Consider the following 25,525-nt stretch of genomic DNA (forward strand, 5'->3'; position numbering starts at 1 on the left):
GGAAGTTAATAATCAGATGTGCAAACACCTTTAAAAATCAATTTAAAATAATATAGTTATGACAAGAATAATTGAAGTACTATCAGCTGGAAGGGTGAGTATGTATATTTCCAACAAGAACCGGGCCGTCTTAACAGCAGTGTAGGCCCCTGGGCACAGCAATGCACTGGGCCCCCTACCAATCCTCCAGCGGAAGGGGTGGGGGGTGCTATCAGTGGCAGCTTTGATTTCCTGCGGGCGGTATGGGGTGTTCTATCTCCCGCTGAGCATGTAGGACCTGGAGCAGTAATTTCTGCTAATTACTCCATTACTGCACAGATGGGGCTAAACTGTAGAAGGGGGCATTGGGCTGAATGAAAAAGCCCTGGTACATGACTTCCAGGGTGGTAGGGGGTGTTTAATATGTAGGGGAGGGGTGGATAGTGGAGTGGGCTTAATATTCATCATTTTCAGGTAGGAGGGCAGCTTGCTTGACTGCAGATATCTCAAGTTCCTGAAAATATATTTCTTAGCTTTGAATGGGATAAAATCTAGAGAGCCACACTTTTCAGAAGGTTCTGGGGACTTGGGGATCAGAGTTCAGGAGCCAAAGCAATTCACCAACGAAAATCTAAAACTGCATATAAGGCGTGTGTAGCTGGAGCAGGGACCAGTTGCTGGAAGGCTGATATCTCTGGTTCTGGGCATAGTAGAGCCAAGCTGTCAGGGTCCACCAAAAGGGGAGAGTCCCAGATTTTGGACTATTCCCTCAGAAAAACTCTATATCAGACAGAACCTGAGATATCTGGCTGGGAAGAGCAATTAACAGCCTTGCAATTAGCAAGGCTCAGCTGGGGACCACTGCTTTCACATTGGATATCTCCGGTTCCCCAGGGCCGATTTTCAAAAATCTGGTACCCCTTGAAAGAGGGGACTCTCAGCTATCAGCCTAAGACCCTTATACTCCTGGGGCCCTTGGGCAAGAGCCCATTGAGCCCATACGAAAAGACGGCCCTGAACAAGAAGCATCTACATAGAGCAGTGTTTTTCAACCACTGTGCCGTGGAGTGTGCCCTGAGCAGTCTCCAGGTGTGCAGCCAGAGAAACAGAGCCAGGCCCGTCAGTGTTTTGCTGCTACCGAGGCCCTGGAACGATCAATACTGGTGGGTTTAGTGGTTACAGAGCCAGTTCTAATTTTGGGCAAGGGCAGTGTTGGGCTCTTCTGGCTTTCTCAGATGTGGCTCAGGCGTTACCTATAGAGAAGCTGAGACATGACATCCTAAGACACGCAACTGCACCATGCATCACCATATTTGAGTGTTCCTTGGCAATATTTAAATCTTGTTCAGTGTGCCGCGAGTTATAAAAGGTTGAAAATCTGTGACATAGAGCATCTGCGTTCTGAATGACATCACCATCCAGCTACCACAAGAAATAAGCTTCCCCAAAAAAGCATATCTGTGGATGTACCTTTGTGCCCTGCCATTCTGCCTCTCCAGGTGTAAAGGAAGTGCAGTCCAAGGTAAAAAAAAAAAAAAAAAAGGATATAATGTATATAATAGATAAATAAATAAATACACATTTTAGGACTGCAAAGTGTAGGAAGGATACAGTCATTTAATTAAATATAATTGCTATACTTCCTACTCTTATGAGCATCTATATTAGGATTTGGATTAAACTGACATTCTGCTCAACCACAATTTTGGTAAAACCTATTAGTGCATAGTTAAATCCCCAAAGAAATCCGGCATTCAGTGTCTCTAAATTTTAAATACTGTACATAATTTTCTTTAGTAATACTGGATACTGGTAAATTCAGTTTGACAGCTTGAAATACAGTTTTACATATAGGGCATTCCCAAGGGACCATGTATGACAGGCCACTAAAACCTGTTGAACAGTGTACAAAAATGTAGTTCTAAATCAGTTATTGAAATCAAAATCTAAGAATTAGTTAAATGTTGCAAATTTATATTAACATTGAGCATTTGATTGCTGCGATCTGTGCATAGAATGTTGCTTCATACCTTAAGTCATTTCCAAGCATTGATTTAACGTATATCGTATCTAAGTATGTCATTTAACTTGCAGGTCATCTTTGTTACAGAATGTGTAAATGAAAACATAATCATTAAAATTGAGCTAAGTAAGTTTCAAACAACCTTAAAGAGAACTACTTACAATATTTTGACAAACATGACTTCCTAGCTCTGGGTTTCACATGTGAAGGGCAAAGGTTACTTGAAAGACTCTCTTCTGTCATGCATACTACTTTCCTCTCCATGATTCCAACACCACATGTTGAAGAACACTGGTTAAAAAAAGCAAACAGATGTTCAGGGACCAACAACAACATTAACTGTATGTTTACGTCTTCCACTTTTAGCAATATGCATACATTTTTTATGCCATTACAGTATTTACACTACCAACATTTAATTTAGAGATCTCACAAACATGAGTATAGACAGAGTTGTATAGTATACATAGATAGATTGAAACTAGATTTGCTGATGTGGCAGCTATCTTTTTATGCATCAGAGAAACAGTTTTGAATTTATCTGAATAATATTTGGCAACATGCCGATCTGATATACTCATTTTTACTAGGACCAGGGCAGATGTGCAACTCTACAATATTAAGTATTTTAGATAGATTTTAAAAAAAAAAAGCAGAGCAAGCATGCTACACAACATAACATTTGCATGTATGCTTTATATAACAAACCTTGCTCCACTTTCCAACTTTCCAAAAGTGTGTTTGGACACAGCTCTTCCCATTACATTTGCGATCAAACAAATGTTGCCTTAAAGGACAGCTTTTATAGCTGACAGCTCGTAAGCCATTTATGTAGTAATTGTTCCTCCACAGCACTCTTCTGCAATAGGTTACTTTTTGTTTGGAACCAAACCAACAGCTTCTGGAACACTGGAAATAAATACATAAATAAATAAATGTACTGTTTTTTTGTATAGTAGTAGTTTATTGAAGACTATGAAAATTGTTTGACTAATAATGAAATATAAAAGTAGTAAAATAATTTTCACAATTATAGCACATAATTTGAATGAGAAGTGTTGAAGGAAAAGGAGATTACAGCATATTTAGCCATAATATTGATTGATACCTTTAAAACTTGAAGGTTTTCATTTTTTTTTTGAGTCACAAGAATATTATAATTAGGTTACTATGGATATATCTAATAGGTATAAACCCAGGATGGGTATTTTTAGACTTCAAAGTGTTTAGAACAGCAGTGTTCATCCAGCACTTCTCAAATAAAGAGTCATGTAGGGCATTTTGGTATACATTTGACCAGGGCTGGATTAACAATGGGGCAGATGGAGCTGCATCTCCAGGCCCCCCTTTGAAAATAGGCCCACAGGCTGCAATGCAATGCATGAAGAAATATTCCTGTCATCACCAGCAGCACAGCTCCGTCACCTCCCGGCTGCTCAGTTACAGTACCTCCATCCCGAACCAGCTGGGCGAAGCTCCGAGTTCCGACCACGAAACTGGCTTCACCTGCCCCTGAATCTTCCAGAGGCTCCGCCCCCACACCCATCCAAGGATCCGCCCACCATACTGCAGAAGCACTGCCCCCGCATCGGATGTAGCACTGGCTGCACACATACAGTAATAAGCCTCTTCACCATGTACCCTGTCTGGTGGAGAAGTACATGTAACAGGACAGAAGAATAGCATGGTAGGTGGTCGGGTGGTGTCAGAACTTCAATACATATATAATGTACAGTAACAGGAGAGGGGGCATTCATTAAATAATTATATTATAGAGGAGGAGACAGGAAGCTCAAGTTATATAAATATATAATGTGGGGATAGTTTGCATAGGTTACATAAACATATAAGAGGGAACAGACCCACAAGTTCAATATAAAGGGGGTCAGGAGGTGTAATTAAAATATGAATGGGGTGATGTGGTTATAGTGTAAATAAATATATATAACTGGGGCAATTGACAACATAAATATGTAAGGGCTCGTGGTCTAAATTAATAAAAGCACATATTAATATATTATTTAAGATGAGATAGTAGCAAAAGTAAATATAGAAGGGGACGGCACAAGGTAAATAAATATATGGGGGGGCATGTACAAGTTAAAGTAATATATAAGGGGGGGATGGCACAAATTAATACTGTATATAAGGGGGACAGGAGGCACAACTTAAATAAATATGAATGGGGATGCAGGTAGCAGAACAATATTATGGGGAGGGGGGGCATGGGCAGTCTGTGGGGCTTACTGCATGTGTTTCTTCCACAAGTTTTATGGTGATTTTCTTTGAACCAGGCTGCTGCTGTTGTTGGTTAATGTAGGGTGAGCTTGGTATTGCTCATGTCAAAGAATGGATCGATAACCTGAAAGTGTATTATAGAGGGGAGGAGTTCTCTTGTATTAAAGGTCATTTATGTGTCATAAAATTATAGATGACTCCATTTATTCACAGCACTGAGGTTGTGGGTTTTTATTCCCACCATGGGTCTGTGTGGAGTTTGTTTATTCTCCCCTTGTGTGGGTTTCCTCCGGGTACTCCAGTTTCCTCCCACAGGTTGTTTCACGACATAAATTAACCTTGGTGTGTAAGTGTGTGCGTGTACAGTATATGAGGTAGGGAATATAGAGTGTAAGCTTCACTGGGGCAGGGACTGATATGAAAGGCTAGACATTCTCTGTAAAGCGCTGCAGAATATGTGTGCGCTATATAAATAACTAGTATTAATGGTAATAATAATTTTTCTTTGCCAGCAAATGCAATTCAGTGGTGATTTTATACAGTGAGACACTAAAATAACTTTTTTCTGTGCTCTAAGTAATAACAGTAAGGTGAATGTGACATATATTAACAATACAATGTAGAGCCATAGTTATTGTTGAAGTGCGGTGATAGGTAGCTATAGCTCACTTTAATCTACGCTGCTGCTGCTTGTCACATTTTCTTCTCACCCTATGGTATTGGCCTGCCTCCTCCCAGGCCTAGTACACCATAGTATGAAGGGCACAACCCTGTGCCCCCAGCCATCGACTGAACATCTGTTCCGGCTGCGGTGGACTTATCTTTTAGCTCAAGGGCAGCCTGGGATTCCCTCAGACACTCCTTCCACTCTTCCGTCTCCTCCTTCTCTGCACTGAGCAGGAAAACACACCACAATGCGAGGAGTGTCTGAGGAGTGTCTGAGGAGTGTGTGCTGTGTATGATGACAGGGAGCACAGAATATAGATTGATAGCTACCCTCAACCACACACTTGTAGCTCAAATTGTCATAAACTGCTCACCTGTACAGTGCCTGGACATAGAAAAAGTGAATTACCAGTGTAAGGCCAATGCTAATGTATTTACCTAATTTGTGTTTCCAGAGTCAGCTTATATAAACAGTATTAGCACTCCTGCAGACTTTGAAAGAATAGTTTTCAAGGAGCGCCATTTTCTTATTTCCCCTATTTTTCACACTGGCTGCGCAACCTGCCGGGGTAGAGAGGGCAGGCATGGAAATGTGAGGAGGAGTGGCTGCAATAATGTAGACCTGCTCTGTTTGGCATTTACTGAGCGCTGCGGCTGTAAAGTAAGGAGGATAATGGAGAGGACGGGCTAGAATGCGAGGGATAGCTCAGAGTAATGGAGGAGAGGAGGTGTCAGAGTGTGAGGGTTGGAGCAGAGTGATGGAGGAGAGGGAGAGCCAGAATGTGAGGGAAGGAGCAGGTGATGGAGTAGAGGAGCTGCCGAGTATGAGGGATGGAGGAGATGGAATGCCGGAGTGTGAGGGATGGAGCAGAGTGATGTAGGAGAGGGGGAGCCAGAATGTGAGGGAAGGAGCAGGTGATGGAAGAGAGGAGGTACTAGAGTGTGAGGGATGGAGCGGAGTGATGGAGGAGAGGAGGTGCCGGAGTGTGAGGGATGGAGCAGAGTAATGGAGGAGAGGGGGAGCCAGAATGTGAGGGAAGGAGCAGGTGATGGAGTAGAGGAGGTGCCGGAGTATGAGGGATGGAGGAGATGGAGGGCCAGAGTGTGAGGGATGGAGCAGAGTGATGGAGGAGAGGAGGTGCCGGAGTGTGAGGTATGGAGCAGAGTGATGGAGGAGAGGGGGAACCAGAATGTGAGGGAAGGAGCAGGTGATGGAGGAGAGGAGGTGCCGGAGTATGAAGGATGAAGGAGATGGAGAGCTGGAGTGTGAGGGATGGAGCAGAGTGAAGGAGGAGAGGGGGAGCCAAAATGTGAGGGAAGGAGTAGGTGATGGAGGAGAGGAGGTGCCGGAGTGTGAGGGATGGGGCAGAGTAATGGAGGAGAGGGGGAGTCAGAATGTGAGGGAAGGAGCAGGTGATGGAGGAGAAGGGGGGCCGGAGTGTGAGGGATGGAGCAGAGTGATGTAGGAAAGGGGGAGCCAGAATGTGAGGGAAGGAGCAGGTGATGGAGGAGAGGAGGTACCGGAGTGTGAAGGATGGAGGAGATGGGGGGCTGGAGTGTGGTGAAGGATGGAGCAGAGTGATGGAGAAGAGGAGGTGCCAGAGGCCATAGGGGGGTATGCAGGTCATGAGGCAAAGTCTCAGCTTTAGCACATTTTTTTATGTGACCATCTTGCCTTCAGATGCCTTCATATGCCCATATACACACTTCCACATGCCCCTTACTGTATATACCATTAGACCCAACCCCATGCCATCAGACCCAGAGACGGATTAAGTCCATGGGGGGCCCTGGGTACTTAAGACAGTGGGGCCCCTATTCAAGAGAGGAGGAGGAGGATGGGGGGGTCACATACCATCCAACGATCAACCTGCGCTCCCGTCCCCGCCAACCGCACAGACGGCTGAGCGACGGCTCAGCTCTCCAATCATGTATGAATGAAGCAGCCTGCCGCTCAGCCATTGGGGCAGCCTACTTCACTTCACTCATACGTTATAGGACAGCTGAGCCGTCGCTCAGCTGTCCTGTCTGTACGGCCGCTGCTGCAGTGCGGACGGGAGCAAAGCACCACAGATTCAAGTGGGTTGTAGTTTATAGATGGAGAATTTTGTCCTGGCTCCTTCTCTGTATTGGTGTGTAAAAGAAATATAATGTTCTCCCAGCAATGTAGTTATAATATGAAATGAAAAGAAAACGAGATCATAGTGTACAGTTGTGTAGGTGTATGGTAGAATTTAAAAACTCACCATATAAATAACAAAGGTAGGCATTCTACAATCTTAACACTGTTGTCCTGTTGTAGCTGCTCAGCAACAGAGTGTCTATTTTACATATGGGTGTTCACTATTGTGGTTCCAATACTTAGATGGGAAAAAAGTGAGCCTGAGGAAGTGGTCGGGAGACCATGAAACATGTAGCTATTTTCTGCTGAGGAAACTAATTCCAGATTCACATGTTGGTTATAGTAAATATTCCTTATCACACTGATGGATAGATAAATGAATGTCCAAAGCTCCATAATTATTCACTACAGGTTAGTGCACCCCCTATAGGCATCTGCATCAATCACTGGGTTTGAAGGATATACACCATGGCCCTCATTCCGAGTTGTTCGCTCGGTAAAAATCTTCGCATCGCAGCGATTTTCCGCTTAATGCGCATGCGCAATGTCCGCACTGCGACTGCGCCAAGTAAATTTGCTATGCACTTAGTAATTTTACTCACGGCTTTTTCATCGTTCTGGCGATCGTAATGTGATTGACAGGAAATGGGTGTTACTGGGCGGAAACAGGCCGTTTTATGGGCGTGTGGGGAAAAACGCTACCGTTTCCGGAAAAAACGCAGGAGTGGCCGGAGAAACGGAGGAGTGTCTGGGCGAACGCTGAGAGTGTTTGTGACGTCAAACCAGGAACGACAAGCACTGAACTGATCGCAGATGCCGAGTAAGTCTGAAGCTACTCAGAAACTGCTACAAGGTGTGTAATCGCAATATTGCGAATACATCGTTCGCAATTTTAAGATGCTAAGATTCACTCCCAGTAGGCGGCGGCTTAGCGTGAGCAACTCTGCTAAAATCGCCTTGCGAGCGAACAACTCGGAATGACCTCCCATGTTGTTTAATTTATTTCCATCCCTTGAGTACTGGAACCACAATATTGAACACCCAGATGTAAAGAGGACACTCCATTGCTGAGCAACCACTATAGGACCACAGTGTTAAGATTGTACAATGCCTACATTTGTCATTAATATGGTTAGTTTTTATATTCCAAAAAACTACCAATCTATAAACTACAACCCCCTGGGACTGAAGTTGAACAGTTCTAACGTCCCAGCCTGCCTTTACCTGGTCTTCAAGAATTTCAGACACTTCTGATGCAAGTCATCCCCAACAATAGACTGTGCATCTGCTAAGCCACCTGCCTGTCACCGCTCAGGAACATCCACCACATTATAAACACATTTGTGAGACTGTGCGTCTGCTATGCACCTCAATCACAATTCCAACACTGTGTGTATGCTATCTGGGTGCAGAAGCGTCTGATATTGGCAGCGCATGTGACTCAGAATCAGGCCCAAGAAGAGATACAATAACTGGTCAAAGTCTTGTTGCAGTGTGTACTGCTCATATAAATTGTATGCTCAATGGCACACTCAATTTACACGTTAGTCAGATAAGTGTTGTATTGAATATCGGTTATAAGGAAGGGCTACAAAGTTTACTTATACAATACTTGCTACATTACAGTATATACAAATCAAATGGGTACTCATTTGTATACTGTTCAAAACAGGGCCGTTTCTTGGGGCAGGCGAGCAGTGCAACCGCACTGGGCGCCCGCCGCGGCACTAACTATGGCTCCCTGCTTCCCCCTCCTATTTCTCCCAGAGTAACCCGCTCGGGGGGCAGAGTTTCACGGAATGACGCGGTTGCGTCGTTACGTCACGACGCAACCCCATCACTCCGTGAAATCCCCCCCACCCCCCGAGCGGAGTACAGAGGGGGATCTGGTGAGGCGGGCCGAAGAGCGGTAATCGCCTCTGTAAGTACTCTCTCTCTCAATGTGTAAAATGGGGACACCTGCCGTAATGTGTGGGGATTTAATGTATCAAGGGCATTGCGGTGTGTGGCATAATATGGTGCAGGGGGTATTACTGTGTGGGGCTTAATATGGTAGATTTTTTTTTTCCCTGTGGTGGTCGTGATCTGTTGGAGCAGGGTCAAAAACTGGATTGTGAGGTAGTCTTTTCAGACGAGGCCATGCCCATTTAAATGAGACCACACCCATTTAGATGAGGCCACGCCCCTTGCCGAGTGCGCGCGCAAGTTGTTTTTTTTATCTAGGTGTGTGTGTGTGTGTGTGTGTGTGTGTGTGTGTGTGTGTGTGTGTGAGGGGGGGCACATTTTTTAATGTCATGGGGGGGCGCATTTTTAAATCTCGCACTGGGAGCCAAATTGGCTAGAAACAGCCCTGGTTCAAAACTCAAAACAGCTTATATAAAGATATTCACTTAAATTGCTCCTATATATGTCACTCAGCATCAGTACTGCTTAATTGGGTTGCACCGATCAACACAGATATTGAGATTTAAACTAATATTCACCTGGGATGCATCTTCAGTGATGACAATGTACTTGCATGCAGGATTGGTGCACTGCCTGCTAGCATGTGGTTTAGCAGCAGGATCACAGTAAGATTCATTAGCTGGTTTGCCAGTGATAGCCACACATTTTATCTTCCTCCTGGACTCCTCTTGTTTGCAATCTGTGGAACACTTAAGTACACTAAATTATAAGAACATTTCTTGCAGTTTGCAGAAAACATATTTGAGCTAGATTCACAGATTACTTTGTACATATTTACAGAGATAGTAAACATTTTTCACATAAGCAAAATTGTATGTGCAGCAAGATTTCTGTAAAATATACAGACAAGATAGGAACTATAGTACTGTAAGCCATGACCACGACAACCAACCTGAAATACAGACAGACACCGTCATTCATTGGTGGTCAGGTGTGGTTCAAAAATGTTTCTCCTATACTGTACATACTATCTATAGAATGATCATATACAAACAGCTTGGTTTTAGTTTTTTGTTTCTTTTTTTAAATACAGACCATGAAATTCAAATTGCCTGAACGGTCAATTTCTGCTAAATAAATATGCTGAGAATAATTTTTATGATGAAATATAAAAGATACTCACAGTTGTCCATTCATCTGCAAACCAATAATACTGGATGCAGTCTGGTAATGTGCAATGCGCCAGTGTGTCTGGGCGGATTGTAGGATTGCAAAATGTCTCCTCAATTCGCCCTTGTCCTTTCATCCTGCAGTACACCTGTCTGTACTGGACTCCAGCTCCACATGTTGCTGAACACTAAGACAGAAAATAAGTGTTTTATAATAACTATTACATACAGTATCACTTTAACAAAAACAACAATAGATAAACAACGAGAGAACCTCATGAAACAAGAGCAGGCGGAATTCATGTTTGTACACTATGGCCAATGTTCACGTGAGTGATTAGTAGCAGACTGCACATGTGCTGTGATCACATAAAATTGCTGCTGTGATCCCTCTGGCAATGAGAAAAAGCGATTGACAGGAAGCTACTGTTTGGGTGTGGTAACGGGGAGTGGTTGCAAAAATGCAGGCGTGTCACTTCCATTTTCGGGGTGTGTATCTTTCCTGCAGCTGCGGGCTCATACATTCAAAAACAGGGCACATGCGTCCCTACTACCATGTCCAGTCTGCCATGTCAAGTCTGCATAGCCATCGGCCAACCCTTGACCCGATGTGCCTCATTTTTGCACATAAGCTGCGAATGTGTATGCAGTTGTGAATAAGTGTAAGATAACTACAGTGGGCATCTGTCTTTTCTGGGCAGCAGCTTCACTTACTAAGATTAGCAGTTCAGTAGCCTAGAAAAATAAGATTTTAAACCTACCGGTAAACCTTTTTCTCCTAGTCCGTAGAGGATGCTGGGGACTCCGTAAGGACCATGAGGTATAGACGGCTACGCAGGAGACGTGGGCACTGTAAGACTTTAGAATGGGTGTGCACTGGCTCCTCCCTCTATGCCCCTCCTCCAGACCTCAGTTAGGACTGTGCCCAGAGGAGACGGACAGTACGAGGAAAGGATTGTTGTTAATCTAAGGGCGAGATACATACCAGCCCACACCATACATACCGTACAACATGGTATATAATAAACCAGTTAACAGCATGAACAAAACAGTATCAGCCAGAGACTGAACATAACTGTAACATAACCCTTATGTATGCAATAACTATATACAAGCCTTGCAGAATGTTTCCGCACTGGGACGGGCGCCCAGCATCCTCTACGGACTAGGAGAAAAAGATTTACCGGTAGGTTTAAAATCTTATTTTCTCTTACGTACTAGAGGATGCTGGGGACTCCGTAAGGACCATGGGGATTATACCAAAGCTCCAGACCGGGCGGGAGAGAGCGGATGACTCTGCAGCACCGATAGAGCAAACAGGAGGTCCTCATCAGCCAGGGTATCAAACTTGTAGAATTTTTCAAAAGCGTTTGAACCCGACCAAGTAGCTGCTCGGCAAAGCTGTAATGCCGAGACGCCTCGGGCAGCCGCCCAAGAAGCGCCCACCTTCCTAGTGGAATGGGCCTTAACCGAATTTGGAACCGGCAGTCCAGCCGTAGAATGAGCCTGCTGAATCGTATCACAGATCCAGCGAGCAAAAGTCTGCTTATACGCAGGAGCGCCAACCTTGTTGGCCACATACCGGACAAACAGTGCTTCTGTTGTCCTAACCCTAGCCATTCTGGCCACATAATTATTTAAGGCCCTGACTACATCAAGGGACTTGGAATCCTCCAAAGCACCCGTAGCCAAAGGCACCACAATAGGTTGGTTCATATGAAATGACGAAACCACCTTAGGCAGAACTCTGCTCGATCCGCATGGAAAATCAGATAGGGGCTCTTGTGAGACAAAGCCGCCAATTCGGACACCCGCCTTGCAGATGCCAAGGCCAATAACACGACCACTTTCCAAGTGAGAAACTTCCATTCAACTGTTTGAAGAGGTTGTGATTTAAGGAACTGTAACACCTTAAGGTCCCACGGTGCCACCTGAGGCACAAAAGGAGGTTGGATGTGCAACACTCCCTTTACAAAAGTCTGGACTTCTGGGAGAGAAGCCAAATCCTTCTGAGAGAATATAGATAAGGCCGAAATCTGCACCTTAATGGAGCCTAACTTCAGGCCCATATCCACACCTGACTGCAGAACATGGAGAAAATGACCCAGCTGAAAATCTTCCGTAGGAGCATTCTTGGCTTCACACCAAGACACATATTTTCTCCAGATACGGTGATATTGTTTCGCCGTTACCTCCTTCCTAGCTTTAATTAGAGTAGGGATGACTTCACCCGGAATACCTTTCCTAGCTAGGATTTGGTGTTCAACCGCCATGCCGTCAAACGTAACGTAACCACGGTAAGTCTTGGAACACACAGGGCCCCTGTAGTAACAGGTCCTCCCTGAGAGGAAGAGGCCACGGATCTTCTGAGGGCATTTCCTGAAGATCTGAATACCAGGCCCCTCAAGGCCAATCTGGAACAACAAGTATTGTCTGCACTCTTGTTCGACTTATGCTACTCAATATCTTTGAAATGAGACGAAGTGGAGGGAACACATAGACCGACTGAAACACCCACGGTGTCACCAGGGCGTCCACTACCACTGCCTGAGGGTCCCATGACCTGGAACAATACGTCCTAAGCTTTTTATTGAGGCGTGACGCCATCATGTCTATTTGAGGAAGTCCCCAACGACTTGTCACCTCTGCAAAGACTTCTTGATGAAGTCCCCACTCTCCTGGATGGAGATCGTGTCTTGCTGAGGAAGTCTGCTTCCCAGTTGTCTACTCCCGGAATGAAGACCGCTGACAGAGCGCTTACATGATTTTCCGCCCAGCGAAGAATCCTGGTGGCTGCTGCCATTGCTGCTCTGCTCCTTGTCCCGCCCTGGCGGTTTACATGCGCCACAGCTGTGATGTTGTCTGACTGTATCAGAACAGGAAGGTTGCGAAGAAGATTCTCCGTCTTTCGCAGGCCGTTGTATATGGCTCTTAATTTCAGCACATTGATGTGTAGACAAGCCTCCTGGCTTGACCATAGTCCCTGAAAAAAATGTTCTTGTGTGACTGCTCCCCATCCTTGGAGGCTCGCGTCCGTGGTCACAAGAACCCAATCTTGAATGCCGAACCTGCGACCCTCTAGAAGGCAAGTACTCTGGAGTCACCACAGGAGATAGACCCTGGCACTGGGGGACAGGGTTATCTGTCGAAGCATCTGCAGATTGGACCCCGACCACTTGTCCAGAAGGACCCACTGAAAAGTCCTTGCATGGAACCTGCCGAACGGAATGGTCTCGTAGGCCGCCACCATCTTTCCCAATACTCGAGTGCAGTGATGAACCGACACTCTTTTTGGCTTGAACAGGTCCTTGACCATGTTCTGGAGTTCCTGGGCTTTTTCCATTGGGAGAAAAACCCCTTGTTCTTCCGTGTCCAGAATCATGCCCAAAAATGACAGTCGAGTTGTCGGAACCAACTGCGACTTTGGTAGATTTAGAAACCAGCCGTGCTGTTGTAGTACTCTCAGTGAGAGAGACAAACTTTTTAATAACTGTCCCCTTGAACTCGCTTTTATCAGGAGATCATCCAAGTATGGGATAATTGTGATGCCTTGCTTGCGCAGGAGCACCATCATTTCCGCCATTACCTTGGTGAAAATCCTCGGGGCCGTGGAAAGCCCAAACGGCAACTTCTGAAACTGGTAATGACAATCCTGCACAGCGAATCTCAGGTACGCCCGATGAGGAGGATATATGGGAACATGAAGGTATGCATCCTTTATGTCTAGTGACACCCTAAAATCCCCCCCCTTCCAGGCTGGAGATCACTGCCCTGAGAGATTCCATCTTATATTTGAACCTCCTCAAATATAGGTTTAGGGATTTTAGATTCAGAATTGGTCCGACCGAGCTATCCGGCTTCGGGACCACATATAGGGTTGAATAAAACCCTTTCCCCTGTTGCACTAGGGAAACCTTGATAATCACTTGCTGTTGACACAGCATTAGTATGGCAGCCGAAACTATTTCCCTCTCTGGGCAAGGCCGATTTGAAAAATCGGTGTGGAGGCACATCTTCGAACTCCAGTTTGTAGCCTTGGGATACAATTTCGACCACCCAAGGATCAAAATCCGACTGAACCCAGACTTGGCTGAAGAGTCGAAGACGTGCCCCTACCGGTGCTGACCCCCGTAGCGGAGCCCCAGCGTCATGCGGTGGATTTGGTAGAGGCTGGGGAGGATGTTTGTTCCTGTGAACTAGCCGTAGCCGGTGTTCTTTTCCCTCTACCTCTTCCTCTGGCTAGGAAAGAAGAGCCACGCCCCCTTCTGAACTTATGCGACCGAAAGGACTGCATCTGGTAATGAGGTGTTTTCTTTAGCTGTATGGGAACGTAAGGCAAAAAAGAAGACTTACCCACGGTAGCTGTGGAAACCAGGTCCGCGAGGCCATCCCCAAATAAAAGTTCACCTTTGTAAGGTAAAGCCTCCATATGCCTCTTTGAGTCAGCATCCCCTATCCATTGACGGGTCCACAGGGACCTTCTAGCAGAAGCTACCATGGCATTAGCTCTTGAACCCAAAAGCCCAATATCTCCCGCAGCCTCTCTCATATATAACGCTGCGTCCTTGATGTGACCTAAGGTCAACACAATACTATCTTTGTCTAGGGTGTCAATGTCAGATGACAAGCTATCAGCCCAAGCTGCTATCCAGGGACGGTAGTGCTACCTTTTTGGACAAGCGTGTTAAGACCTTGTCCACTGTGGGCGAGGATACCCACCGTAACCTGTCCTTTGAGGGGAAAGGATACGCCATAATAATTCTCTTGGGAACCTGCAGTCTCGTGTCAGGAGTCTCCCAAGCTTATTCAAATAAAGCGTTCAGCTCATGAGATGGGGGAAAAGTTACCTCAGGTTTCTTTTCTTTACACATGCAGACCCTCGTGTCAGGGACAGAGGGGTCCTCTGTGATATGCAAAACATATTTTATTGCAATAATCATATATTGAATACTTTTGGCGACTTTTGGGTGCCATTTCGCCTCATCATAGTCGACACTGGAGTCAGAATCCGTGTCGGTATCAGTGTCTGCTATCTGGGTAAAGGGACGTTTATGGGACCCTGAGGGGTCCTGTGACACAGTAAAAGCCATGGGTTGATTCCCAGCATTGTCTTTGGACTCCTTTGTCCAATCTTTTATGTAATAAAGCCACATTAGCATTCAAAACATGTCCACCCAATCAGGTGTCGGCTGTGCCGACGGAGACACCACCACCCTCTGCTCTGCTTCCTCCCTAGACGAGCCTTTCGCTTTAGACATGCCGACACACACGTACTGACACCCCCACACACACTGGGATAACTGCAATATGGGGACTGACCCACAATAAGGCCCTTTGGAGAGACAGAGAGAGAATGCCAGCACACACCCAGCGCCACAATATACTGAAACCAAAAGTCCCAGCCTAAATTGCGCTTTATAAATATACAATTTTGCACCAAATAATGTGCCCCCCCCCCCTCCCTCGTTTTTGCCCCGTTACTGTGTTCAGCAGGGGAGAGTCCGGGAGCAGCTTCTCTGCAGCATGCTGTGGAGAAAATGGCGCTGGTTAGTGCTGGAGGATCAAGCCCCGCCCCTCGACGGCGGGCTTCGGTCCCGCTCATTTATTTATACTGGCGGGGGTTTTATTATATATTGCCTCCGCAGTATCTAAGAATGCTGCCAGTTTCATTTGAGGTGATTATTGCTGCCCAGGGTGCCCCCCCCCCCCCCCCTGCGCCCTGCACCCATGCTGTGCCTTGTGTGTGTGTGGGTGCAATGGCACGCAGCGCAGCCACTACGCGGTACCTCAGTGAAGATCTGAAGTCTTCTACCGCCTTTGAAGTCTCCTTGCTTCATATAATTACCCGGCTTCTATCTTCCGGCTCTGTGAGGAGGACGGCGGCGCGGCTCTGGGACGAACAGCAAGGACGACACCTGTGTTCCGAACCTCTGAAGCTAATGGTGTCCACTAGCCTAAGAAGCAGAGCCTATCAATAAAGTAGGGCTGCTTCTCTCCCCTCGGTCCCACGAAGCAGGGAGCCTGTTGCCAGCAGTGCTCCCTGAAAATAAAAAAACTAACAAAAGTCTTTTCAGAGAAACTCAGTAGAGCTCCCTGCAGTGCATCCAGTCTCCTCTGGGCACAGGATCTAACTGAGGTCTGGAGGAGGGACATAGAGGGAGGAGCCAGTGCACACCCATTCTAAAGTCTTACAGTGCCCATGTCTCCTGCGGAGCCGTCTATACCCCATGGTCCTTACGGAGTCCCCAGCATCCTCTAGGACGTAAGAGAAATACCAGTTGCAATTGCATATGTGTACAAACATGAATCAGGCCTAGTGTAAGAAATATGTTTATAAGGGTAAATAATGTATTAGTTTCTTTATTCTGATTAACTTCAGATAGTTAAGAAAAACTCTATAGAGCAGTGAGTTCCTTATGGTTTATGTTCTCAAGAAATATAAAAATCATAATGACACATGTGCAACATTACTGATTTGTTACCATCATGCAACAATATTGTTTCAGCCACTGACCAAATGAATAAAAATTTCATTATTTGGTATACTACTAACATTGTAAGACTAATAAACTTCAGTAACTGTACAAATTCTTCAAAATTGTATCGGCACAAATCATCAAGTTACGCTAAAGAGCCCGTTCCAAAATTAATTTAAGAAGACAAAATGATTGCAGCTTTAAAACAAGTTAGTAGTTTGGTAGACATGTTATTTGCCATTTTATATTTATGCTTTGGTACATACAGTAGGGACAACCAATTAGAACCCCATTACAGTATACTCTTTAAATGTGTAAAGCTTTCTCTGTGTGCATATTCTTAATCCTCCACCAAAGTACAAGACAAGCATTATGCAGTAAACAATGTTAGCGTGATTTCAGTAGCTAAAAATAAAAACAATTGCCATATCAGCCGATTTATATATTTTATTGCAGAGTTGGAGTTGTCATTTATTTTCTATGACATAAAGTAAAAAAAAAATTTAAATTCCCTTGAGGATTTGAGGATTTTTTTGTTTCAACTTTTTTAAGATGCCCTTCAATAATTAATGGTTATACTGCTTTAGTTAGTGATACAAATGTTTTCTAGGGATCTACTGGGTACTGTATTAACTGGTCTATTAAGGCTTACTTACACTCAAACTCCACTTGACCTTTCTCACATTTGATATATGTATTTCATAGTCTAGAAAATGTACAACATTTGTAAGTTTTTATAATCATTTGAACAGAATTTATATTTATACTTCTTACAGTATAGTAAGGACTATATTATACCCAGAAATGCTTACAGAGAAAATTAATTAAACCCAGGAACAGTATGTCAGTGGCAATCACATAAACCTAGAACTGCATATGAGCACACTGATAGTGGTCAGGATACTTCTTACTTCTCCCCACTTTCCACTTTTCCATGAAGGACATCTGCCAATCTTACACATCTTCTGCGTACGAAGCTTCCTTAAATGTTTGCAATTTGAATCATCAATTTGCTGACCATTAGAAATGCAGACAACATTTCGATGTTTTAATCCTTTTCCACAGGTCGCAGAGCACTACAATGAAAAATAAAGAAAATCATTCACATATGATATTTTAGTCCCAGCATGTATGCAAACTAAAAACACAGCCCTTCAGATACACTACAGTTTAAGGACCACCATATCAAGCACCTCTATTGTTCTTCAAATATTTCATTGTGTTGGGATAAGCTACAGTAAAATTAGAAGGGCAATAATATTAATATCAAAACCTTTTTTTTAAACCCTTAAAAAAAATGTAAAAGCAATGAAGAGTAAAGAAACATAAGTTCAAGGCAGCTCTTGCTTAACATTAAAGATTAGTGCTATCACAGCATACTATATATATAATACATAAGTTTTAAAGGCCTTTATTCATTTGAAGGATCAAATTCATAAGACTCTTGGCCTTCAATTCTGTTGGTTGTTTACTTACTAAAACAAAGCACCTCATTTTGTACATTTAAAAATGTTAAAAGATTTTCCATAAAGCTTTTAAAATCCTCAGTGGTGTTTGATTTAGGAAGACTTTCCCCCTATCTATGTAATGGTGTCAAATTTAGAATTTGTTGGTGTAAACTAGGAGAAAAAATATGTAAAAACTAAACTTATTATAAAATATGTTCAACAATATTAATATAAAATGGTAGCTGCTCAATCAATTCAGTAATACTTTTCAGGTGCATAAAAGATAGGGGTTATTCTAAACAAGAAAAAGAAAAAAAAATGTTTTTCCATCAGCACACCAAAATATATCAGCAATAAGACTTGAACGCTACATGATTCAGAGAAATTCAGAGATCTCATTTTATATATTTGCAAAGGTATTGTTAAGCCACCAGGCTGCGTCAAGTTCAACAACATGAAAGATGTTAAATAAATAATGGAATTACAAAAGAAATTGGGGGGAAATATTTGTTTTCATAATATTTTTTAAAATTACATTTTAGAAATAACCAAAAAAAGTAAAAAAATAAAATGCAGACACATCATGAACATTTGTACAATAAAGGGCATAAAAGCACACTTTAAATACACACAAAAGACTGCACCTTGAGTATAGATTTCAAAAGTGTACCAGAAAATATGTTTATTTGTATAAATTGCGGTATATTGTTCAATTATAGTTTTGAATTGTGATTGCCTAATTACAGTATATATTTGATCCCCAAAGGTTTCAATTAATTTATCAGTTGTTTCTGTAGATGGTGCTGTAGTCCTTAGGAAATTCCTGCCTAGACCATACCTCTTCTTAAGATAGTATTATATGCTTTTTATGTACAGGTAGCAGGACAGAATAGGGATCTGTACAGACACATTGCGATATAGGAGGCAGACACTCCAGTCACTCTGGTGTATTGATAGGTTTAAAATTCTTCAGCCAAAGACTTTCCTGCATCTCTATACTTTGCATGGTATGTAGACTATAAACAAGGAAATGATTATCACATCTAAGGACTGCAGGAACTTTAAAGAAACAGATGTTTGAACTGTGCACAGAAATGAAAAGTTGCCTGTACTGTATCTTTACAAATGCCTAGAGCTTCGCTGACATCAGTTAACAGAATTTCATGACCACTCTCAATAGATAAATTAGGAAGATACATGCTCGCATAGAGTGGGCCCCATTCTCCTCCCCCTGAAATTCCCATCTGCCAAAAAGCTGCATTTCCCAGCAGAAGACTCTTCATATACAGTAACTCCCCACTCAAGTGCTGGTCTTTACAGGCAAGCTCTGTAAGACATTTTGCAGACTTCTACACTTTTACAGCAGGCTTCACTACATGGAGCACACAGGTAAGGGTTGAAGGTAAAGTAAAACACTGCTTAGAGAATGAAATTGATGTGAATTTGGCTATTAATTTAATGTGCTTGTAATGTATAGAATCTGTGTGTAGCCCATCCTGTTAAAATGAAATGTCTATGTTTTAGCTGAAGAATTAAGCATATCTATGCAAACATTGGGGGTAATTCAGATCTGATCGCTGGGCTGCGTTTTTTGCTGTCCTGCGTTAGATAGTCGCTGCCTACAGTGGAGTGTATTTTTGCAGTAAAAGTGTGCGATGCTATGTGTATGTAGAGCTGCTAAAATTCTGTGTGTGCAGTCTCTGCGCAGCCAGGACTTACTCTTCCAGTGCAATTGAATCAGGCTGATCCGGGCCAGAGCTGACATCAGACACCCTCCCTTAAAATGCTTGGGCACACCTGCGTTTTCCAGAACACTCCTAGTAAACTGTCAGTTACCACCCACAAATGGCTTCCATCATGTCAATCACCTTGCGAACGCCCGAGCGAATGGATTTTTTGCACCATACCATCGCTGACTGGCGATCCCCATTGTTGTTGCCCAACGTGCGTGTGCATTGCAATGCATACGCATGCACTGTTATGACCTGATCACCCGCTGCCCACAGCAGTGATCAGATCTGAATTACCCCCTTGTTCTTGTACTAACAGTGCTTTATTATGGTGTTTGCAAGAAACAATCTATATTCTATAGTTTAACCGAATCTATGGTATTTTCAGTGCATTTTATAATCATATATCAGAGTAGTATACCATGTACATTATGGTTATGGATCAAAGGGTCGACAGTAATAAAGCCGACAATATCTAGGTTGACACCAAATGGTCGACAAGCACAAGTTTGACTGGGCCAACAGGTTTACATGGAAATGGTCGACACATGAAAAGGTCAACATGGGTTTTTGGTGGGTTTTTTTGATCTCAAAATTTCTCATCCAGCACATGGACCCCCAATTAGTGCACTGCATCCTCGCTCCGCTTCGCTCGGCACAGGTTACTATTCCCAGTCGTAGTCCACGTGGATGGTAAAGAATTAAAAAGTCCTAAACAAAAAACATGTGTCGACCATAGGCGGTGTCGACCATTGTCATGTCGACCATTTGAACCTGTTGACCTTTTGACCATGTCAATTATATGCTTATCGACCTTTTTAACTGTCGTACTATCATCTAATGGCGGTACATTATAAATGATATTGATAAATGCTAATTGAAATAGTACAAATCTTGCATCAGCATTGTTTCAAAGATTAATTTTAAAGATAAGTTAGGCACATGGGTGGAGTGAAATATTGTCATAAGCATTAGAAGTAAAGCAGTGGTGCTTTATGTATGGTAGCTGAACATTGGCAACTGTCCAAATCAATAGCTAAATTCAGTTAAAAATCATTACATTATATATGAAATAGTGGGATACTGTTAATTTGCCAGCGGTTGGGATCCCGACGGTCAGGATATCGATGGTGTAATCCTGATCGCTGACAATGCCGACAGCCGTAAAACCGGCTAACAGGGGCTATTCCCACTTGTGGGTGTCTACGACACCCATAGAGTGGGAATAGAACCTGTGGCCAGTGCAGCAGGCCACCAATCCCGCAGCGTGGTGAGTGCAGTGAGCCTGCAATGGGACTCTTTGCACTCGCCTTGCTACCGGCATACTGACGGCCGGGATGTCCTTGTCGGTCAACTTGCTTGTGTTAGTCTCCAGGCTGAAAGTTAAGCCCTGATATCTCGAAGGCATGTCCAACAACATAGGGGCCTAATTCAGACCTGATAGCAGCAGCAAAATCTTCCTCTATTGGGCAAAATCATGTGCACTGCAGGAAGAGCAGATATAACATGTGCAGATAGAGTAAAGGTGTGTACACACAGTGAGATTTCTCCTTTTGATTTTGACTATATAGTCAAAATCACAAGGAAAGTTAGTGCAAATCGCAAGGTGTTAGTCACCTTGCGATCCTGATTCGATCCCAATGCGCACTCCCGCGGGGTCGGTATCGCAAGGCTAGACAGACTGTGCAGGCAAGTCAATCTTAACTATATGTACTATCTAGTACAAAGTATAGTCAAATTTTGCATTGCTACGATCAGCCACACTGACATGCGGGGGGATGGCTAGTCCGCACCGCATGTCTGGCCCTCCCCCTGCCGCATAGGTACAAAACAATCACACGGCGGCGATGCTTTTGTACCTGAAGAGTAGCTCCCTACCAACGCAGCTCCTATGCAGGGAGCTACCTGTCACTCTATGGGTCACAGCGGCTGCATGTGACATCACGCAGCCACCGCGGCCTGCCCCCCGCACGGTCTGTGCATGCCTGCGTTGCTCGACTGCGCCCCCAAAATGCTGGCCCAACACTGCCGGCCCGCCCCCTCCCACCCAGCAAACGTCTCTGCCTGTCAATCAGGCAGAGGCGACCGCTGGGCAGAGATGCCGATCGCATCGATGGCATGCAACGGCGCAGTGCGGTGCCTGCGCGTGCACAGTTCAGACCAGATCACCTGCTGTGCGAAAATGCACAGCAGCGATCAGGTCTGAATTAGCCCCATAGTCAATATCTCACTGTGTGTATGCACCTTTAGATTTGGGTGTGTTACTTTGTTTCTGTGCAGGGTAAATACTGGCTGCTTTATTTTTACACTGCAATTTAGATTTCAGATTGAACACACCACACCCAAATCTAACTCTCTCTGCACATGTTATATCTGCCTCCCCTGCAGTGCACATGGGGGGTAATTCCAAGTTGATTGCGGCAGGAAATTTTTTAGCAGTTGGGCAAAACCATGTGGCACTGCAGGGGAGGCAGATATAACATGTGCAGAGAGAGTTAGATTTGGGTGTGGTGAGTTCAATCTGCAATCTAAATTGCAGTGTAAAAATAAAACAGCCAGTATTTACCCTGCACAGAAACAAAATAACCCACCCAAATCTAACTCTCTCTGCAAAGGTTATATCTGCCCCCCCTGCAGTGCACATGGTTTTGCCCAACTGCTAAAAAATGTCCTGCTGCAATCAACTTGGAATTACCCCCATGGTTTTGCCCACTAGAGAAAAAATGTGTTGCTGCAATCAGGTCTGAATTAGGCCCTTAGAGTGTGGTGTGTCACTGAAGTGAGGCATGGCCTTTTTCTGTGTGGCTGTATCTCTCTGGAGGGTCTAGGTATATGTTGGTTATTTACCCCTCTAGGGGAAAACATACTGTATGTGTGTTACGTTTCATATATAAATGGTCTCTTGACCTTATTTAGCATCAGTAGCAAATACTTCTAAATAGCAAAATCTGGTACTGAAAAAAATCTCATGCTGGGGGCCGCCAATCACAGGGCAAGGTTGCCCAGCATGAGAAGCACCGCCCTGCACGGTGACCGCAATCTAATTGTATAGCATTGCAATTAGATTGCAGCAATAATGGTTTACCCCTGCCAGCGCAGCCTGGCTGTGAAGGCAGGTGCTCCACCAGAGTCTTTTATCTTACAGCAGCCACATGTGACATCATGCAGCCACCCCTAAAATGGTCCAGACACCCCTGCATTTTCCAGGCCATTTGCCCCCGTGCAGAATCATAGTTCGATCGCATCCTTCCGGGATGCAATCGCATTATGAAAAGTTCATGCACTGTGTGGCGTCTGCACATGCACAAATGTCCAAAAATTGCCCATTTGTGATTATTGACATTAGGAATCCAACCTGATTGAGGGCCTCTGTCTCTTTAAAAAAAAAAAAGTTGGTCTGTCAGGGTGAATTCAGGGAGCTTTGGTCATATGTTAGATCAATAGATTATTATTATTATTATTATTATTATTATTACATTTTATTTATAAGGCGCCACATGTGTTTCGCAGCGCCGTACAAAGGACAGTACAGGGGACAAAACATAGCATTACAGTAAATAAATAACAGAAATAGAGTACAGGTAACAGAGCACCACACGTTCTCAAGACATAATACAGCTAAGATGTAAGTATTGATAGAGTGATCATCGTACTACTAGAGGCTGGTGGCCATAGATGGAGATGAGCCTTTACTAGCAGGATAAAGATGGTCATTGAGTAGGGGAGAGCTGCGAGTGAAATGTGTCGAGACGAGGGCTTAGATAACAAGAGGAAAGAGGGCCCTGCTCTGAAGAGCTAACAATCTAGTGGGGAGGGGCGACAGACAGATGACAAGAGGTGCAGGCAAGTGGGAGGTAGCCTGATGGCAGTATGCAAGCAAAGCTGAGATGTTCACGGCATGAGGCAGGGGGGTGGAGGTAAATAGATCAATTATTTAGTGATCAGAACTCCATAAGAGACATCACACAATGTGAAGTACATATCATAGACTTACACAATGTAAATTACATATCATAGGCCTTGGTGGTGCTTCCTGAGAGTAATTACAATTCTAACAGACAAAAACAGCTGCTGGAGAACGGCACTAGACTGTCCTTCTTGGAAGCACTCTTACTGATCAGGCATATACCAAATACATGCTTTTTGGTCTAACAATAGTTACAATAAAATTTAACTTTTCATTAATACAGATATAAAAGAGTATATTTATACTCAAACATCTTTAAAAAAGGTGAAATATAGACAAAACCACATATAACAAAAAATAAGATTTTACTCACCGGTAAATCTATTTCTCGTAGTCCGTAGTGGATGCTGGGAACTCCGTAAGGACCATAGGGAATAGACGGCTCCGCAGGAGACTGGGCACTCTAAAAGAAAGATTAGGTACTATCTGGTGTGCACTGGCTCCTCCCACCATGACCCTCCTCCAGACCTCAGTTAGGATACTGTGCCCGGAAGAGCTGACACAATAAGGAAGGATTTTGAATCCCGGGAAAGACTCATACCAGCCACACCAATCACACCGTATAACTCGTGATACTACACCCAGTTAACAGTATGAAATATAACTGAGCCTCTCAACAGATGGCTCAACAATAACCCTTAGTTAGGCAATAACTACATACAAGTATTGCAGACAATCCGCACTTGGGATGGGCGCCCAGCATCCACTACGGACTACGAGAAATAGATTTACCGGTGAGTAAAATCTTATTTTCTCTGACGTCCTAGTGGATGCTGGGAACTCCGTAAGGACCATGGGGATTATACCAAAGCTCCCAAACGGGCGGGAGAGTGCGGATGACTCTGCAGCACCGAATGAGAGAACTCAAGGTCCTCCTCAGCCAGGGTATCAAATTTGTAGAATTTTGCAAACGTGTTTGCCCCTGACCAAGTTGCAGCTCGGCAAAATTGTAAAGCCGAGACCCCTCGGGCAGCCGCCCAAGATGAGCCCACTTTCCTCGTGGAATGGGCTTTTACTGATCTAGGATGCGGCAATCCAGCAGCAGAATGCTCCAGCTGAATTGTGCTACAAATTCAGCGAGCAATAGTCTGCTTAGAAGCAGGAGCACCTATTTTGTTGGGTGCCTACAGGATAAAAAGCGAGTCAGTTTTCCTGACTCCAGCCGTCCTGGAAATATAAATTTTTAAGGCCCTGACTACGTCCAGTAACTTGGAATCTTCCAAGTCCCTAGTAGCCGCAGGCACTACAATAGGTTGGTTCAAGTGAAAAGCTGATACCACCTTAGGGAGAAACTGGGGACGAGTCCTCAATTCTGTCCTATCCATATGGAAAATCAGATAAGGGCTTTTACATGACAAAGCCGCCAATTCTGACACACGCCTGGCCGAAGCCAAGGCCAATAACATGACCACTTTCCACGTGAGATATTTCAAATCCACAGTTTTAAGTGGCTCAAACCAATGTGATTTTAAGAAACTCAACACCACGTTGAGATCCCAAGGTGCCACAGGAGGCACAAAAGGGGGCTGAATATGTAGCACTCCCTTCACAAATGTCTGAACTCCAGGCAGTGAAGCCAGTTCTTTCTGGAAGAAAATCGACAGAGACGAAATCTGGACCTTAATGGAACCCAATTTTAGGCCCATAGTCACCCCTGACTGTAGGAAGTGCAGAAAACGACCCAGCTGAAATTCCTCTGTTGGGGCCTTCCTGGCCTCAACCCACGCAACATATTTTCGCCAAATACGGTGATAATGGTTTGCGGTTACTTCTTTCCTGGCTTTTATCAGCATAGGAATGAC

General features: G+C 44.2%; 1 protein-coding gene across 2 annotated transcripts in view; it reads right to left on the reverse strand.

Moving 5' to 3' along the window:
- ADAMTS20 (ADAM metallopeptidase with thrombospondin type 1 motif 20) overlaps window positions 1–25,525 on the reverse strand; it is a 406,022-nt gene that overhangs the window by 20,264 nt on the left and 360,233 nt on the right. For both annotated transcript variants that reach the window (XM_063927338.1, XM_063927339.1), the window contains exons 29-33: window positions 17,490–17,654; window positions 10,117–10,290; window positions 9,512–9,682; window positions 2,711–2,911; window positions 2,164–2,293 (exon numbers count right to left, since the gene is read on the reverse strand). In XM_063927338.1, the coding sequence (XP_063783408.1) occupies window positions 2,164–2,293; window positions 2,711–2,911; window positions 9,512–9,682; window positions 10,117–10,290; window positions 17,490–17,654 (841 nt within the window). The remainder of the gene's footprint in view (window positions 1–2,163; window positions 2,294–2,710; window positions 2,912–9,511; window positions 9,683–10,116; window positions 10,291–17,489; window positions 17,655–25,525) is intronic.

The sequence above is a fragment of the Pseudophryne corroboree genome, chromosome 6 (genome assembly GCF_028390025.1).
Source record: "Pseudophryne corroboree isolate aPseCor3 chromosome 6, aPseCor3.hap2, whole genome shotgun sequence".
NCBI classification, from domain to species: Eukaryota; Metazoa; Chordata; class Amphibia; order Anura; family Myobatrachidae; genus Pseudophryne; species Pseudophryne corroboree.